The following is an 18,593-nucleotide window of genomic DNA, read 5'->3' on the forward strand; positions in this document are numbered from 1 at the left end:
TACCTTCTACAGTAAAGCTACAGATACGTGAAGATGGTGTCGCTAACATAAAATTGAAGAATTAAGTGGGCAAAAGAGAACCGAATAACCTTCCAATACGGTGTCTATCGCTATAGGTTGCTTCAATGGCAATCGCTTAACGTCGCCGTTCATCGTGAGATGGGTAATGCCGAATTGTTCTTTTTTTTCTAATACAACGGTTGATTGCTAAACGCAGAATCTCCACCAACGTGGTGAAATTAACCGCTACTTCGTTTCTTGACTGACTTATTCTAAAAACCTTTTGTCTTTTGCCAAACACAGAGGAGAAGATGCAGCGTGGTGTGCCGGCTTGAAATGTCACTTCGACGTCCTGTATCTCCGTGTCATAGTGCGGTAGAGTAAAAACCTCGTTATAACGAAGTTGACCGGGAGAGCCAGATTTGCTTTGTTATGTCCCTTACTTCGTTACATCTGCTATTGCATGCCCTGCTCTATGATTCTCCAAAGGATTTCAAAGGGTAATTTTCAGTTCATTATGTCCATTGTTGTCTTATATCCCGTTTCGCTGCTACGAGGTTTGACTGTATTCAAAACGCACTTCAAGGGTGCGTCTCATCGTCTGCGAGGGGACAGCGGGCGACATCAAATTAGCGTCGATTTTCAGGAAAGCCTACAGAGAGAGGCTGATTGCACCACAACCGCGTACACTTCCAGAGAAATCTCATTTTACATCCTGGATAAATATGTTGCGCAATTGCTTCCCAATTAATTTTGGACAAGGTTGAACACAATCTGCAATTTAAATGTACACGGTGTCTCGAGAGGAGCTAACTACGAGTCCGTTGGTGGTCGCGAGTAAAATGTGTTGCGTCAAACATTGGTTTGATCTGTCCTGCTTGACGCTACTGAGGGAAAACAGCAGGAAATACCCACGCATGCACAATACGTTATGAAAGTCTTGTACATAAGCACAAGTTATACATTGTCCGCTTGTATTATCGGGTATATTACCATACGTGCCAACCAGGGTACTTTTAGATTCGCAAAGATCTTGCATGAATGCGACGGGAAGGGGCGAATATTGCCAATTTTCTTTATTTGTCTAAACTCGCACATTTTGAAAGATACATACACACTTTATTACTGATGATCATGACTATGACGCCGCCCATAAGGGCAACACGTACGATCAGAGCCTGCACGTTGTTTTGACATAACAGCCACATTCGCTGCGAATTTTCTGTTGCCGATTTCGCCTGCTATCAGAATTTGTCAGAATAAACAAATTGCTCGAAGCATGTATCCTTGTGGTATCATTTCACCATCGGATTTCCGAGAAAATTTTGGGAGACCGACGAACGAAGCTTTATGGTGAACAGAAATTCTTCATAAATTTTGACGCCACAATTACAAAATTCTAAAACGAGGCAAAGTTAGTAAACTTCACGATAAATTCGGAAGACTTGGCAGGTTTAATACAATTACTCCTATATTGCGAACACGAGAATATCTGAATATTCGTGAACATCAGCTTTGTATCTTTATTATATATAGTTGAAGATTTAGAATATCAGGTACAAATTTTGAACGCTTTGTACAGTCATATTGATACAATTTTAAAATAGTAATCAATTTGTGGCGTTGCAATATAGTGTCATGAGACAACAAAGACTGGCCAAGCAAATTTCAGGGCGTAATTACGTATTCAAATCACTGAACATATACGAGCTTCCCAACAATGTTGTAAACATAGCTGGAACATTTACCCTTTTACATGGAATATGCTCTTTCCAAAAAAGGTTCCACCGTTTCATAAGGCGGAGATCATGTCCTCGAATCCAAGAAAATGAGTCATCATTCTGCTACGTGCGTGTCACGCAAGGAATGTCTTTTTTTTCGTACTGAGTTCCCGCGAACGTTCTCACAGGTGTATCCTAATGACACCCTTTGTTATCAATTGCGAGCATGCTAAAAAAATGAAATCAAAAGGACTGCATCGGAATGAGATCGAAAATGAAACGCGCTGTCATAGTTACGTAACCAAACCTCAGTGAGGCAAGCATTCTTGACAGCGTGTGGTTCGCGACGAGTCGATAGGAGGAAATAAATACTGCTCGATACATAAATAACGAGTTCCAAATGTATTAATATAGCGAACGACAACCTCTTTGACTTGACGTGGTGTCTCAGTAACCATGACATTCTTGTTTTAAGTTAAAAGGTGTCGGGTTCGGTTACAAGCTCCGCAGGTCTCACATAGTGCAGGCAGAATGCAAGAACACTGGTGAATTGATTCTTGGATACGCGGAAAGAATATCTGCGTGATGATCGAGGTGAATCCAGGATCTTGCGCCATTAGTACATTTCTTTGGGGCCTGGTTCAAACTAGCTTGGTAAATAATTATAATAAATGTACAAGTTCACTATTCCCAACAAATGTAGAGTGAGAGCCTTATCAGAACAAGATATCTTAGGACGGCGATAACGAATGCTCAGGCAAAGGGCGCAGTTTGTAAGCCAGAGATTATATATAGAATCACTAACCAACTTTCCGCTAACTTTAGCCAGAGTTTAAACGTATGCCGATGTACTCTAAGACGACGCGACCAGGTGCATGTTGCTCACTTTTTAATGTAGTGTGTCACGCTATTTTTTGTATCTTGCTTAATTAGATAAATAGCAAAGATTAATTTCTCAACTTCTGAAGCAACAAAGTTGGGCAAAAAATTCCAATTAGAAAGTTGCAGAGCGCCTTGCAAAACGTCCGACTAGGCAGTTTCTAGCTTTCTATCTATTAAGTATTAGTGTTATTCAGCTTACTGCAGATGCCCGCGAAATAAAAAAATACCACGTGACATACACGCTTGCGTGCCATGATATATATATATATATATATATGTGCTACATGTAACCACGTCTCATTTGTGTGGCTGATCTCATTCCTTGCCTTTTACGCTTCCCCCTCGAGCCTCCGTGTAAGGTAGTAAACCGGTATGACTTCCGCTAGCCTCCTCACATTTATATCGGTCTTTCGATCTCCTTTAACTGGATACCTGTGCGATCTGATTTAGGTATTCTTATTTTTATTTACTTTTTAGCTTTTGCTCCGCACTGCCTTTGGTTGCTTGCATAAGAAATTCGCACGTGAACGGTAAATGCGTGGATCAAGAGAGAGAGAGAGACAGAAGAAAGGGGAAAGGCAGTGAGGTTAACCAGATGGGAAGGTAAGGTTTGCTACCCTACTCTGGGGAGATAGGGGAAGGGGAAGTAGAGTGATAGCAAAGTAGAGACAAAGAAAGAAAGGAGCACCGTCATACAATCACAGTCGGTCACTGTCGCCGCGTACCACCACCGCACAGCACTATAGAATTTGCAGCACTGTAAACATCTGTTCAGGCTACGCCCGCTTCTCCAATTCTGCTGCCCTTAAAAACTACGACAGTGCGCTCGTCGCCCTCCGCTGCGATGGCTTGTGCTTTCGGCATTTTAAAATAAGTTCCTCTGTTAGAGGTATTTGGTCAAAGCGCGCTATCGTGATTGCAAGCGATCGCCTCTGTAAATTTTAGCGAGGACAGTCACAGAGGAGGTGTTGAAGAGCCTCCTCGCTATCATGCGTGGATCAAAGTCACTCAGAACCTATAGCGTTGGTGGCTGGGATGCCGGGATTAAGGCAGGGTATTTCTCTATCTGCGTGGAAGTATTTCCGCTGCAAATACATATGCACCTTTAAAATTTTCAATTATATATTTTTACGTGCCAAAACCACGATCTGATTACGAGGCACGCTTATGCATCTTCGAGGTATTTAGTCTGTATTTATGAATATAATATTAAAAATGATTTGATATTCCGCAGACACAGATTACAGTCGAACCGTAATAGCAAATTACTGATATATATGTTACCGTTCGAGTTTCATTAGCTGTATTTTTCTTGTCCTATCAAGATGTTTTATTGGCTGGCTATTCCGCGGCTGTGGTCTTTCGCTGCCCAAGCATTTTCAAGAGACGACCACGACGACGATGGCGAAAGCTCGAAGATATGAGATTCCGGAAGCACGAAGGTAAACTTGTAACACAACGAAGCGGCTTCATATGACATATTATATGCAGAATAATAAAAAAAAAAAAAGCACGACATCTAGCGCCCGTTCCACGACGTGATGCTTCGTATAAAAATAGGTACATCATTTTGCTGTAAAGTGAAGTCTCGAAGCAGCAGCTTCCAAAGTCGGTGTGCAAATAGATTCTCCAGGTATTGCTATTGCTTCGGGAAGATATTGAGTTTGCCTCTCCAAGGTCAAACTTATGTAGCAATGACTGGTCCCCCCTCAAAGAAAGGAGACACACGGCCAACGTGAACTATGCTATGTTTTTTTTTTTTTGTAGCTATAGCGTTCATGTTTTTTCCAGTTTCGCTCCAGTTCCCTATGGACTAAGCGTTTTACATACACCCAGTTTTACATACTCCCAGTCGATCTTGAAAATCTGGAAAGCCGTCCTTAAAGCCATACATCCTGTGTTATGGTGGTAATAGGTGTGCTGCAGAAATGAGAACAATCCGGTGTAACAGATATTGAATACAAAACAAAATAGAACCGCTTATTTGGTCACCAACTGAATAGAATGCATAAAAATGTTACACTTCTGGGACTCAAGAACAAATTTAATTAAACTATGGGGTTTTACGTGCGAAAACCACTTTCTCATTATGAGGCACGCCGTAGTGGAGGACTCCAGAAATTTCGACCACCTGGGGTTCTTTAACGTGCACCTAAATCTAAGTACACGGGTGTTTTCGCATTTCGCCCCCATCGGAATGCGGACGCCATGGCCGGGATTCGATACCGCGAACTCGTGCTCAGCAGCCTAACACCATAGGCACTGAGCAACCACGGCGGGTGGACCCAAGAACTTGAAAAATAACTTGTGGAAGGTCCCCTTGTTGAGTGGTGTTGTGAAAACAATGTGTGCAACAGCTAAGGAATGATAACTATATAAATTGTGAGCATTAAGCACTGTTACTTCTTAAACGTACAACGCATAAGAAATTAAAAAGATAATTGTGGTAGCTAACTTTCGGTAATTCACAAAGATGCTGCTAGAAAACAAATACAGACGACAAAAGTAAAAATTTTTCTTTAATAAACGCACAACACAACGTAGCTCGTTTACACACAAATAGCGATAGAAGACCATTAGAGTATACACGAAATAAAATATTGCTTCAATAAATGTGAAAGTCTAGGTTGTGCTAGAAATGCTGTCTGCTGAATTTGTGTACTCTTCGTTTAATGAAACCCGTATTAAATCTGCAGAAAGAGTCAAGAACGCAAATCACGATTCGTTAGGAAGGCTATGTTGTAGTAATAAATACTTCGTATAATATATATATATACTATATATATATATATATATATATATATATATATATATATATAATATATATATATAATATAATATATACTTCGTCCTTAACGTGTATAGTAAACCCACGCTGCAGCACAGATTCGGGGACCTACTGCGGGGCGCGCGTGCGGCTTCCGGCGGCGAGCCTCTACTTGTTGCGGGCGACTTTAACGCGCCCCACGGAGCCTGGGGCTACACCCGAGAAACACCCAAGGGCAAACACCTTTGGGAAGACTCGCAAGACCAAAGGCTTGCACTGATCGCGAATCCCGCCGATCCTACACGCAGAGGTAACAGCGTGAGTGCCGATACGTTACCAGACCTTGCGTTTGTTTCAAATGTAACAACAGCGCACTGGCAAAATACCCAGGAAGATTTGGGGAGCGACCATGCGCTGATCGAGATCACGATAGGCACGGGCCCGAGCGGTCGGGATACTAACCCTGAGGGCAAAGGTCGTCAGCTCAAACTCGTGAAGTGGGACACGTTCCGCAAGAAGCGAAAAGAAGCGGGGCGAGCCGACGAGCCGATTACGGACATAGACGAGTGGAGTGAGACGCTCAGAAGGGACGTAGGCGCAGCAACGAGCGACGTTCCGCCCGAGGCGAACCTCGAAATAATTGACAGCAGGCTCCTACACATGTGGGAAGCAAAGCGAGCCCTCCTAAAGAGATGGAAATGCCAAAGACATAATAAGGCGTTGCGCAAACGCATAGCACTGTTAGACAGAGGCATTGAAGAACACGCGCTTCAGGTATGCAGGGCACAATGGGAAGACACGTGCAACGGCCTCGAGAGGCAGATGACCGGGGCGAGCGCTTGGCGCCTTTTTAGACACCTATTAGATCCGGAGGAGACTCGGGCCGCTCAAGGCCATAAGACTCGTAGACTCGTAAGAGATTATAAAGGCGATAACTTCCTCGACGCAATACGTGACCGTTACTTTAAGAAGGCCGAAAGCATCCAGCACGCCGAGTACGACGGCGTCACAAACGAGAAACTGGACGCGGAATTTAGCGAATCAGAAATTCGGTTAGTCTTGTTTGAACTCAACACTCGATCGGCGCCCGGCCCGGACCGGGTTACCAACAAGACTCTCCGAAACCTAGACGACGAGTCAATCTCCCGACTCGCGGCCTACGTCAATGAGTGCTGGCGAGAGGGTTCCCTTCCCAAAGCGTGGAAACGGGCGCGCGTTATCATGATTCCTAAACCTGGCAAGCAAGTTACGCTCGATAATCTAAGACCGATTTCGCTTACGTCTTGCGTCGGGAAAGTCATGGAACACGCAGTTCTCACCCGCGTGACCGACTTTCTCGAAGATCATGACGCGTTCCCGCACACCATGCTAGGATTCCGCCGCAACCTCTCAGCACAGGACGTATTGCTTCAGCTTAAACACCAGATCGTTGACGACGCTACCAGCTCCACTAAGGCAATTCTAGGCTTAGATATTAAAAAGGCGTTTGACAATGTTAAGCACGAAGCGATCTTAAAAACAATTAGAACATTAGGACTAGGCCAAAGAATGTATAATTACGTTAGAGATTTCCTCACGGGTAGGCGCGCATGCGTCGTCGTCGGCGACGAGGAATCACCGGAATTTGAGACGGGTCCGTGCGGCACGCCGCAAGGGTCCGTCATATCACCATTACTATTTAATTTAGTTCTACTCGGTCTACCCGAGAAATTAACAGAAATAGAAGGATTACATCACAGTCTCTACGCGGATGACATCACCCTCTGGGTTCCTGGAGGAGGATGTGACGGTCACGTCGAGCGAACGCTACAGGCAGGAGTAGATGCGGTTCAGAATTACTTGCGTGGAACGGGCCTCGAGTGCTCGGCAACCAAGTCCGAACTCTTACTCTACAAACCCACAAGGAGAGGTCGTAAAACCCTGCACGAAGAGGAACGGGAATATTCCAAAATACGCATTACATTGGCAGATGGTACTCCCGTACCGCACGTAGAGAAAATTAGAATCCTAGGGTTACACCTGCAGGCAAATGGCCATAACGGAGAGACGGTGCGAATACTTCGTCGTTCGGTAGATGACACGATCCGACTCTTGCGTCGCATCACGAATAGACGCAATGGTATGCGTGAAGAGTGCGCGATCCGTCTCGTACAGGCGTACGCGATAAGCCGAATAACGTATGTTGCCCCCTACCTGAGGTGGATCGGGTCCGAGAAAAACAAAGTCGAATGCATGATCCGAAAGGCTTTCAAGAGGGCGGTAGGCGTTCCACTCCACGCGAGCACCGACAAGTTTCTAGAGCTCGGAGTTCACAACTCCCTCAACGAGTTAATCGAGGCGCACGACATTGCGCAATACGAACGATTATCAAGGTCAAAGGCAGGTCGATGCATCCTCGAGTCGCTCAGCATCGCGTACCACACTCAGCATGGAGAAAAGACGGCGGTTCCCGCCTCTGTTCGCGACCGCCTGATCATACCGCCGCTTCCCAAAAACATGCACCCGACGCACCACGCCGGGAGGCGCAACAAACGAGCAAGCGACCTTCAGAAGAAGTTTGGCAACAGCAACGAGGCGGTGTACGTAGACGCTGCGCGATATGAAGGAGAGAAAAACGCACACGCGATCGCGGTTGTAGACCGCACGGGAAAGTGCCTCGCGAGCGCTACAGTGACCACGGGACACACGGAGGCGGCCGAAGAAGCCGCAATAGCCCTAGCACTGGCCACGGTGCCTAGTGCTGCGATCGTAATCAGCGACTCGCAGGCGGCAATCCGCGGCTTCGCGCGTGGTCGTGTCTCGCGGGAAGCGGCCCGCATACTCCAAATTTCTGACGACGGCGACTCGCCCTCGCAACCCCAAAATTCTACGGTCTTCCTCCTCTGGACCCCGGCACACACCGATGTTCCGCTCGCGGGAAACGAGGCGGCCCACGCCACGGCTCGAGGTCTCACACGCCGAGCCGCTGCTGATTATGTGGCCGCCTCCGCCCCCGAGAGCGTGGCATCGGATCTGCCGGATCGGGACACTACAACAGAAACACAGCAACAAGAAACACACTGGGCGTGGGGCGATCGCCTAACCACGTTCAGAGACCTCACCCAACACTACAGACTTGAAAGACGCACATTCCCGCCACCGCACGATAAATTGAACAGGAACGAGGCCGTAACATTACGCTTGCTACAGACACACACCTACCCTAGCCCCGCTATCTTACACCACTGCTATCCGAGTCTGTATCCAACAGACGCGTGTAAAGCATGCGGACACAGAGCAACGCTGCCACACATGCTCTGGGAGTGTGCCGGCAACAACGGTAATCAAAGCAGCTCCGTTGGCGACGCGTCCAGAATCGCGGCTGTTGCCAGAGTAGGAGAAGGCTCGAGCTCCGTTCTTCCCGACGCCGCCCCGGATGCGGGAGCCGCCGGGGACCTTCTCCGTAGGCGTCGCCGCCGCTGGGAGGCGGCTATCAGAAGTTCAGAGCTGGCAGACCAGCTCTGGGCCGTCCGGCAAGCCAAAGATGCCGCTCGAGTCCAAGAACTTCGAGCCGTCACCTGAGGCCACCACATCAAGAACTGCCGGACTATTCTTTACTAAAGTTTCTTCTTCTTCTTCGTATAAAAATACACTTTCAAGATCTTTGTTTTTTTGTCTGTGTAGCCATTCTCTGTGTCTTGCGATGATGACAGGAGATGGATAATGTAAACGCATCTATGCATTTATGATCTCGCTCGTTCCTGATATCGTCAAGAGCCTATAACAAAGGCAGCGATGAACCGGACGCTTACGGCCACTTTCCTTATTATATTTTTTTTTACTGCTTATGATCACCAAGCCTTTATTGTCACCAAACATTGCGACAGAGAGAAATGAAGAGGAGAGGCAAGGAGGTTAACAAGATATCAGTCTACGGTTTGCTACCCTACAGTGGGGATGGGAGAGAGGGATTAGAAAGAGGACAGAGAAGAAGGCGTTAAAAACAAAAAACAACAACAAAGAAACATACCTGCAAGCTGAGACATAGTTACTAGTGCTAACAAGATTAACGGGAAAAAAGTTGGTACAGTACGGAGCGCTAGTGTCCTGTCTCAGTCCCAACTTTTTTTTTCCTTAGTCTCGTTAGCGCTAGTAACTATGTGTCATCAAGTGCATCAACACCAACTAGCCCAACTTTCTGCGCTAGTTTCCCGCAAGCAAGGACACGTTTCGCGTGCGTGCCTAACCTGACGGTGACTTGTAAACAACCTATTTCGCGCCAAAATATCGCGCATGTTGGCGCAGGATGCCGGTACGAGAAACGTACGAGTAATCTGCATGGTAATTTATTCCTATCTCTGTTGTCCGCGCGCTGTTCTCCCCCACAGAAGCAAGTGTACAAGGTCGACGACCCGCAGACAGACTATGCACGAGATGCGACATCGGGCTACTGTCTCGTCTCCGAGATGCTAGCTCACCGTGCTGTATAATAATAAAACTTTATTCTGATCAATGCACACGACTGGTATGCGACAACGTCTAGATCCTTAGCAGTAGGCTAGCTGTGTATCCACGCAGTTATACGAAGAAAAATACACGATTCAAACACGGGCACAATCGTTTTTTGTTTGCTTGTTTTGTTTTGGTTCTATGATACGCTACCGCAACTCAGTGAGCCACGGGTCTCGTTACGAAAGTTCTTACACATTAGCAGGAGCAACCGACTATATATGCAACGGATGAGACATTTTTTTGGCTCGTTGCGGTTGAGATTAACATCCTTATATTGGTACTTCTTTCTTTCGACTAGGAAGATACATCAATATCGGGCAATGGCTCATTTATTAGCCGAATGTGGCATTTAGAGTGAAAAAAGAAACTGCAGAAACGTGTACGACTGCGGCGTGCTTTATGGTATAGTGATTGACGACGAGATGTGCAGTTGTTGTTCGCGATCGGTCGAATTCATTATAAAAAAGAAAAAAAAAACGATAAGAAAATATCAGATTCCACGGTCGTTCACATCAGAGTGACACAGAAAGCAACATCGGTCAGTTGAAAGTAAATAGGGCCGTGTATTCAACGGCCAGAGAAAAGAAGTAAAAAATATTTAAGAAAGAGACCAACCCGATTGACATTAAAGATCGCGAATTTGTCGCATACGTGATTTCGCGTAGTGGTCACACAGTTAAGCATTCGCACTGCGGAGAGTTAAGCCTCGTTGGGTCGCAACGCAGCGTAGTACGTACAGTGGTCTGAGCGGAACCGACTTTACACTGCAAGCTACAAACGCCGATGTTCTCTGTTTGCCAATAAAATGCCACTAAAACGCGGCACCAGCCACGTCAGACGATAATACATAGTGTTGCACATAACTTGAGCCACACATTAAACATATGCAAATGTAGCTGGACCGAACCAAGGTAATAGTTCGATGCGTTGCAAACATTCCGTACTTAGCTCACACTGCCGTTACAGTCTAGACCTATAAGACTATGGCCTCTCATCACATGTACAACTTTCGTATTTTGTGTTCGTTCTATTTTCGACTAGCTCCTTTCACGATTTCCTTACACACACAGCCTCATTAAAACCCGCACTAAGTAACACCTGTACGCGAAAGACGGACTTGTGGTTTACACCGCGTTTTCGCACGAACTACAAGTTACAAACCCTTGAACATAATTTACCTATAGTATCTCAAACAGGTACAAGCCCACCATGTGTTTGCTTTGAAATAGCTTAAAGAATATTTCCGAAAGATGTAGCCTTATAATACTGTTAAATATCAGGATGCAATGCAGACTTCACAAGTGGTTTTATTTTCAATCTCGACTAAAGTTCGAACCTATATTATTGCTGGAAATGGATATGTTATAAGCTTTTACTGTTGGTATATGTATGAGCTGTTGAAGTCAAATCGGTATATATGTGTGTGTTAGCATATATGTGGGTATATGTCGAAGAATATGTGCATGTCACCTATAAGTGTTCATTAATAGCTATGTTTTTTCATCAATCTGTTTCATCTCTAAAATATCACCACTGTTAAAAGTTTCCATGTAGCCCGGGCCCAGTAAAGCTGTCAAAAAATAGTTTTTTTCCCAGGTATCCCTACCAGAAATGTCTGTTCTTTCTGCAAAATAAAACTGAAATGAAATGCTATATATATTTCGTCTATTGGAAGTACTCGGATGATCGTTTACATCACGCCAAATTAGGCCATTCTATTTAATTTATTTAATCAACTTCTCGAACATTATAACTAGATGAAAAGTGCCAATGAGAAAATTGTAGAGCAACCTGAAAATCTCCCGATGCAGCTTTCTGTCGCTACCACGCGCTACATAAAAGTGTTTTTCCGATTGTGAAAGAGTCTCGCGAATACACGTGAGATTCTTTCGAGTGATGCCATAGTCGCAAGGCTACTGCTGCGGGCAAAAAAAGGTGTTGATTTGATGTGCGACCGCTACCGTAGTGTCGCCTTGACCCTGCAGTGCGCTTTAACAATGCAGCTCCGCTTCTTCACGCCCTGCGTTAGTGTCCGCTTGACATACTTCCGTGGTGCTTATTTTTAAGAAATAGCAGAAACGTACCGGGCCCCCCCTTAAACTGAAGTTTATCCAGTTTTCCCGGAACCCTTCTCGTGTTGCAGTGGCCGCGTTCCCGTGCCTTCTCCCGTCCCCTTTTGCCTATCCCCTCCCACCCCCCCACCCCATAGCACGGGAGCAACCTCTTCTCCCCCTCTTGACTCGCACTTTAGAAATAAGGTAAGCGCTGCAGTTTCTGGAATGATTGCAGAGGGGTCACGGATAATGACAGCTGTCAAGAGGGTGGCGTGTTCACGACCAGGGAGTTCCAGAAGCCATTGTGCACATTCGACGTCGTGAGGTCCAAAGTAGTTTCACGCATCGCCTTTTCTCTCTGCCTCGCTCTGTCATGAATGCAATGCTCTGGGCCATAATCCGACGGGGTGGGCCAGAAAGCACCATTGGAAAATGTTGAAAGACAAGGCAAGGAAAGCTACCCTTTGAATCAAGTTCTAAAGTATTCTAGATCCTTCTTGGGTGCTGGCGCGAACACACACCGGAAACAAGGAAGGAGACGGGACAGGCGCTCTGTCCCGTCTCCTTCCTTTCTTCTTGTGTGCCTTCGGGCCTAGTACCCAAGAAGAATTGTGATCAACTCGCCCAACAAGACGTCCTTTTTTTCTAGATGTTTCTCAGCAATAAATGCATTCGTGACACCCTCAATGTCTATCACGAATGTGTCGGCACAACAGCTCCGCCATGACCAGTTGCCATCAGCAACACAGGCAAGACATGGGTGCCAAAGACGATTTTGTTATTGGCTGTTACTTGTTGAAGCGCCCTCGGTTATTTTCTGCCACAATGGAAATAATTTCCTTATCAATCTCGTCGTGTTTCCTCCCTTGTCCGTATTTATTTTGCGCGGTGTTTTCTCCATGGATTCTTACCAACGAGCTCGCATTCATAGCCTTTAAAAGAACAAAGAACTTCCTCCTGGTAACGATTATTTATTTAGCTGATAAATTACTGTATGAAAACATATTTTGCCTTAGAGACATTCAATATGTACCGCAGGCTGGAGCGAAATGCAGAGCTAGACACAAAAGCGCACTTCCTTCGCATAAGCATTTTTTTCATTTTCATGGCTTTCTTCTGCGCCGCTGACTTAACGATGCCGCGGTAGCTATGCTGTCGCGGCGTCTCAATGGCCAAATTATTTTTTGAGCTTGATCCAGATCGGATGGTGTAGGTATCCTTCAACAAAAAAGAAGTTGTGGCAAACTATCGCCGCGAAGTTTACACACGTAGTCCGGCGGCCACAGCAAATCATGCTTCGACAGTTCAGAGAAACAGTACACAGCGCTGTACCCCCCTTGTAAATTTTCTTGCGGTAGGTGGTTGTCTACGGAATGCGTCCCCTGAGCACAACTGAAAGGACCCCCCTCCCCCCCTCCATTATTGTGGCACACTCTAGCCCCGTCCCGTCTCACTCTTCACAGTGACGCACGTCGAGCAATATTAACTTGAAAAAGTGCGCGAAGCTGTTTCTCAACGGAAAAGGTCCTTTTTACAGGCATTTCTGCCTGAAATGCGGTCCATCTACCCTTTCTCTTCCCCACCGAGGAGGAAGCACAAATGTATTTGCAATTACTCCAAATTTCTCGTTCTTGAAATAGCCCACGCCCTACTCTTGTTGACCCAGCGAAGCATTGTTATCGATGAATAGACTTTAGCATTACCATGCCCTCTCAGAATTATTGGGGGTGTACCATTGTGGTATGGTTAAGGCGGTGCTGCTGAATGGGTACAATACAGCGTTAGGCCAGCATGTGGCTGAAATTCTTTTGGCAATATTGGCAACGTGAGGCCCCCTCCAGTGAATAAATAAATATACATTTCTGCTATTTTATAATCGCCACCAGGACGCTACGACTTCTCACGCAAGTAATTCCCACGTCCTTCAGTAATATTCGAGAAACTGAAGAACAGCGTTGCATCACACCGGATATTACGTACGTATTTGAACCGGCAGAAATAAATGTTTTCAAATAGGACGCGTCAACCTTGAACAGCTGGCACAAGCATTTGCTATAAAGATTTGATTATATGAGTGCGGCACGATATACATTTCAGACTTTTTATTGCACGACGGTCATTACCACGTGACCAGGAGGGGCAAGCGTCCCTGCCCGCCAATATAACCACGCGCACAACAATAGAAGCCAACAAAAGTTAAGCATATCGAGCGAAATTAATCGCGGTTGCCAGGCAAGGCTGCTCCTCGACGAGACACTCTCGTCACCAGGTGCGGCCCCACGTTCCCCTTTCCCAACCAGAAAGGAACGGCGAGCACCAAGCCGTTCCGAGAATCACACCAAAATGTACTATCTTCATAGTTCCCCACACTAGGCGACAGAGACGCATTGTACCATGTCATTCATCAGCTTTTAGGAATGTCATACCATTCCAGAATAGAGGGGTGTGCACAGTACAGGTATAATAAAGGCAAAGATACCGAATGAGAACAACACCCCAGTCAAAAGGGTCAGAGTAATTTGATCTAAACATATAAACATTCATAGTGATGCATCAAATGGAGGTCTATTCGAAGTCCGCGTTTGTCCTTTCAAATCTCAAGGGATGAATTTTGAGCCTGGAGGGCGTCCAAAAGTAGAAAAAAATCGGAATAAATACGGAAGTTAAATTTTTTTTTTTTCAGATGAGAAGTTACGCAGTTCCCACGCACTGTCGGAATCGATGTAAGCGACGCTTTCTGCACCGGTTGTTTTGATTGACGATAATTAGCGAGGATGTCGGCGGCGAACGAAAGAATATATATATATATATGTATATATATATATATATATATATATATATATATATACATATATATAGGCGAACTTCATATAGGCGCACCTTATGTTTCGGTTACTTTTTTTTATGAATATTTGACTGGTGCTTCTGTTTGTACATGCCTTCCGCCTTTAAGCAGCCTGTACTATTAGCACTTACAACATATAGTGTAAAAGTAAATAGCTCAAAAATGCGCAGCCATGCTTCTAAAGACATTTGCTGAAAGCAGCATAGCTGAAAGGGTGTCACTAATATACTCTATTGTCATGTGGGAGCAGCTGGTTGAGAGGTATGCGGACAGGGTTAAGCCAATTACTACAGTTTGCATTTTTTCCCCCAAGTACCGAGAATTGAGGGAGTTGGAATATCTTCGTGAACTTCAGCTTGTTTTGTGTTTTTTCTTTGTGTAGTTGTTGCGCTGACAGAGGACGAATGAATTGCTATTTTCCTTTCCTGGAAATGTTCACCCCTCCTTGGACGATGAGCGTGTATGTGTCCCACTCTCTCTCTCTGCTGCTCTCTGCCATTGTTGCTCCAAACACGTCCAGAGATAGGTTAATTTTTCAAACCCACTCTCCAACAACTTGTGACCAATCACGACCCCGAAGGGAGGCCCCACCTACCAGGCTATAAAAGGCGCAGTGTGCACCTCGGCGACACCATTCTCGTCTCTCAGCTCGTCCGAGTCAGACCGACGTGACGTCACGCACATCCTCGCCGCTAACAACCTTGACGACCTGCGGCTGGCCGCAGACGAATGCAGTGAGGCACCCATCATTGCCCCATCGTCTTGCAAGCATTAGCTTCGTCAAAGGCGCGCTCTTCAAACTCGGCTGCCACCAACCACCTAGTGAGCCACAACTTCCAGAGAGGAACGGAGAATCTGTCCATCGCCGACCCTGCGACCGGACTACCGCTCCAGACGACGACAACGACTCAGACCGGGCAGACAGGCAACCTGGTTCTCCGTCGCAGCCATCCGGGTCTTCCGAGGATCTCCACGATCACATTTACACCATGGAAGCGACCACGTACACCCTTCAAGGATACGACTGGCCATTCGTGAACGAGCAACCCATCACCTTCGAGCAGCCGTTGCCCTCAGAGTGCGTCTGCGCGAACTGCGAGGTGGTGGCGGCCGACGCTGTGCTGCTTCCCTGCTGGCACACCTTGTGTGGTCGGTGCCACAAAGACGCTTGTGATGGCCCCAGCTGCGAACACAGGCCCCGTTTCGGCTTGTGTCCCATCGACGGTGAATGCTTCCTGGCGGAAGACGTCTTCGACGTGTACTTCTCTCTGGAGTATCTTATGACACTGCCGGTGCGCTGTTTCCATGCCGGTCTGGGCTGCCCGTTCAACGGAGTACTTGGAGAACTTCAGCATCACCTGCTGGAATGCATCTTCGGAGTTGGTAGCATCGCTGGCGCCTAGGCCTGGAGTCACCGGTGGATCTAGCCCTGTGCCGCTTACGACGGGCCGCATAGACCACTTCAATTAGGTAGCCTGTGACCACGTGCGCTGAAATTCGAAGCAGCGGCCTTTGAAGATATGCCTGTACCGCTCGAGTGCGTAATAAATATTGTTTTTCCTTTTCCCAATTGCTCCATTAATCGCGTGTCATGCGGTGGTCGGCTGGAAACGGCCTGAACAGCTGCAGCACGTTGATGAGTTACATACCAGGTATCTTTTTATCATTCTTTTTTTTTCTCATTGAGGATATACAGAAGAAAGCGGCTAGGTGTGTAGCGAACGTGGCCTTTCTTCCCCGTGGCTGGGTTCCTGGATGGGCATATACTTGCCAGTAAATAGTAAAACTATATTATATAGCACAACTAGCAATAAGTGGCCTTATATCGAGCCAGTCTGATGATGTACTAAGTAGTTGCAATGAGCGTATGAGTTTTCCGCGTTAAAAAAAGCTGTAGCTAAAAGTACGTATTACACTCCTTCCAATATTTTTGAGGTACGTTACAAGTATTCGTCATTGCCTTTATTGATGCAACTGCGAGGTTTCTCTTTTGCATTCTCCAACATTCAATTTCAGTTGCTTCGCTAATAAGCAATTTTAAGAGGTGCACTTATATTTCCCTCGCGTCAACTTCTTCTATTCTCTGGTGCAGCCTGCCTCTTTCGAGGCAGCCCCCTCAGATGGGCATGATCTTCACTACAGTAACAACTGCCGCGAGTGCTATCAGTGAAATCCATATGGTGCCTCCCCGATCCCGCACTATGACAGCGAGTGCTTAATCGCAACTTGAGCACAATGATGCAATGACGCTTCTCTACCTATTCACAGAGTGATTGGTGGCCATGCGATCGCTTTGCAGCACTTGACATTTACAAAGATGTCAAAGTCGCAACTGCAACACAGAAATTAACAAAATCCGTAATTAAGCAAACCATAGAAGCGCAACTCAACACCGTATGGCAAGTGCCGCTCATTGTTCTTTTCGTCGCCCGCACTTTTCGTTCGCAAACCGGCGTGACTGATCCTTGTCGTACTGCTTGCTTTTTCGCTCAAAGCAGTTCTTGAAACTTCTTCGGGAGACGGCTTTAATGAGAGCCCTACGCAAATCACTAATATAAAGCTAAACGTTGGTAGCCCAAGTTACGGCGTCGTATAAGACCTGGTTTTCTTTTACGTTTAAAAACATTTTCGCACTTTCCAGTCCAATACACACACTGCGACATTGGTACTGCTAGATTCGTCTACATCAAGTAGATTATGCTGTATAGACGGGGTTCTGCGCCAACTTGATTGAGAATAAACCTAGAGTAGCTCGCTTTGATAGTAATCAGTGGTTCTTTATGCTCAGTGGGTTACAATAAAGAATTCGTTTCTAGGTGCGGCAGACACCAGAAGAGTTTGAACTCAGCGGTTAAAGTCCTATGTCGACTCGCACATTAGTAATAAGGTAAGCGCTTCACTTTCTGCAATGATTTAGGAGGGGTCACGGATAATTACAGCTGTCAAGAGGGTGACGCGTTGACGACTGGTTATGTCCAGAGGTCATTGTGCACATTCCACGCGGTGGGTCGCAAGCAAGTTTCTCGCGTCGCCTTTCTTCTCGGCGTCGTGCAAGTCATGTATGCAACGCTCCGAGGCGATAAAAGAAGTTACTTCATCCTAACGATTATTTATTTAGCTGGTAAATTACTGTATGAAAGGATATTTGCCTTAGAGATATTTATTATGTAAAGCTTGACACAAACGCGACTTTCCTTTGCATAAGCAGTTTTTTTCATGGCTTTCTTCTGCGCCGTTGACTTAACGATACAACGTTAGCTATGCTGTTGCTGCGTTTCAATGGTGAAAATAATTCTTTTAGATGGATCCAGATCGGATGTTGTAGGTGCCGTTCAACACAAAGTACTTGTGGAAAACTGTCGCCGTAAATTTTACACAGGTAGTCGGGCGGTCACAGAAAATCATGCTTCGACAGTTCAGGGAAGCGGAGGAGGACACAGCGCTGTGCCCCCGCTGTTATAAATTTTTTTGCGGTAGGTGGTTGTCTGTGGTTGTCTATTGAATGCGTCCTGTAGGCACGACTCAAAAGACCCCCTCCCCCCCCCCCTCAACACAATGTAGCTCGCTTGCACACAAATAGCGACAGAAGACCATTACAGTACACACAATAAAATATTGCTTCAATAAATGTGGAAGTCTAGGTAGTGCTAGAAATGCGGTCTTTCGAATTTCTGCACTCATGTGTCGTGAAAGCATTAATAAATCAGAAGAAAGAGTAAAGAACGTAAATGATCATTCGTTTGGAAGGATATGTTTTAGTAATATACAGTTGGTACAAGGATACACTTTCAAAATCATTCTTTTTTTTTTGTCTGTGTAGCCATTATCTCTGA

The 18,593-nt window shown here is 45.9% G+C and overlaps 1 protein-coding gene across 1 annotated transcript; it reads left to right on the forward strand.

The window, feature by feature from the left end:
• The first annotated feature begins 15,749 nt into the window (after nt 1-15,749).
• On the forward strand, nt 15,750-16,163 carry LOC140213303 (TNF receptor-associated factor 6-A-like). The gene has a single exon (XM_072284512.1). The coding sequence runs from the start codon at nt 15,750-15,752 to the stop codon at nt 16,161-16,163; it is 414 nt and encodes a 137-aa protein (XP_072140613.1).
• The last annotated feature ends 2,430 nt before the right edge of the window (nt 16,164-18,593 follow it).

Source organism: Dermacentor andersoni, chromosome 9, assembly GCF_023375885.2.
Source record: "Dermacentor andersoni chromosome 9, qqDerAnde1_hic_scaffold, whole genome shotgun sequence".
Lineage (NCBI taxonomy): Eukaryota > Metazoa > Arthropoda > Arachnida > Ixodida > Ixodidae > Dermacentor > Dermacentor andersoni.

Excerpts from the sequence above, each read along its gene's own strand:
- LOC140213303 (XM_072284512.1), top strand. The coding sequence starts at position 15,750 with ATGGAAGCGACCACGTACACCCTTCAAGGATACGACTGGCCATTCGTG.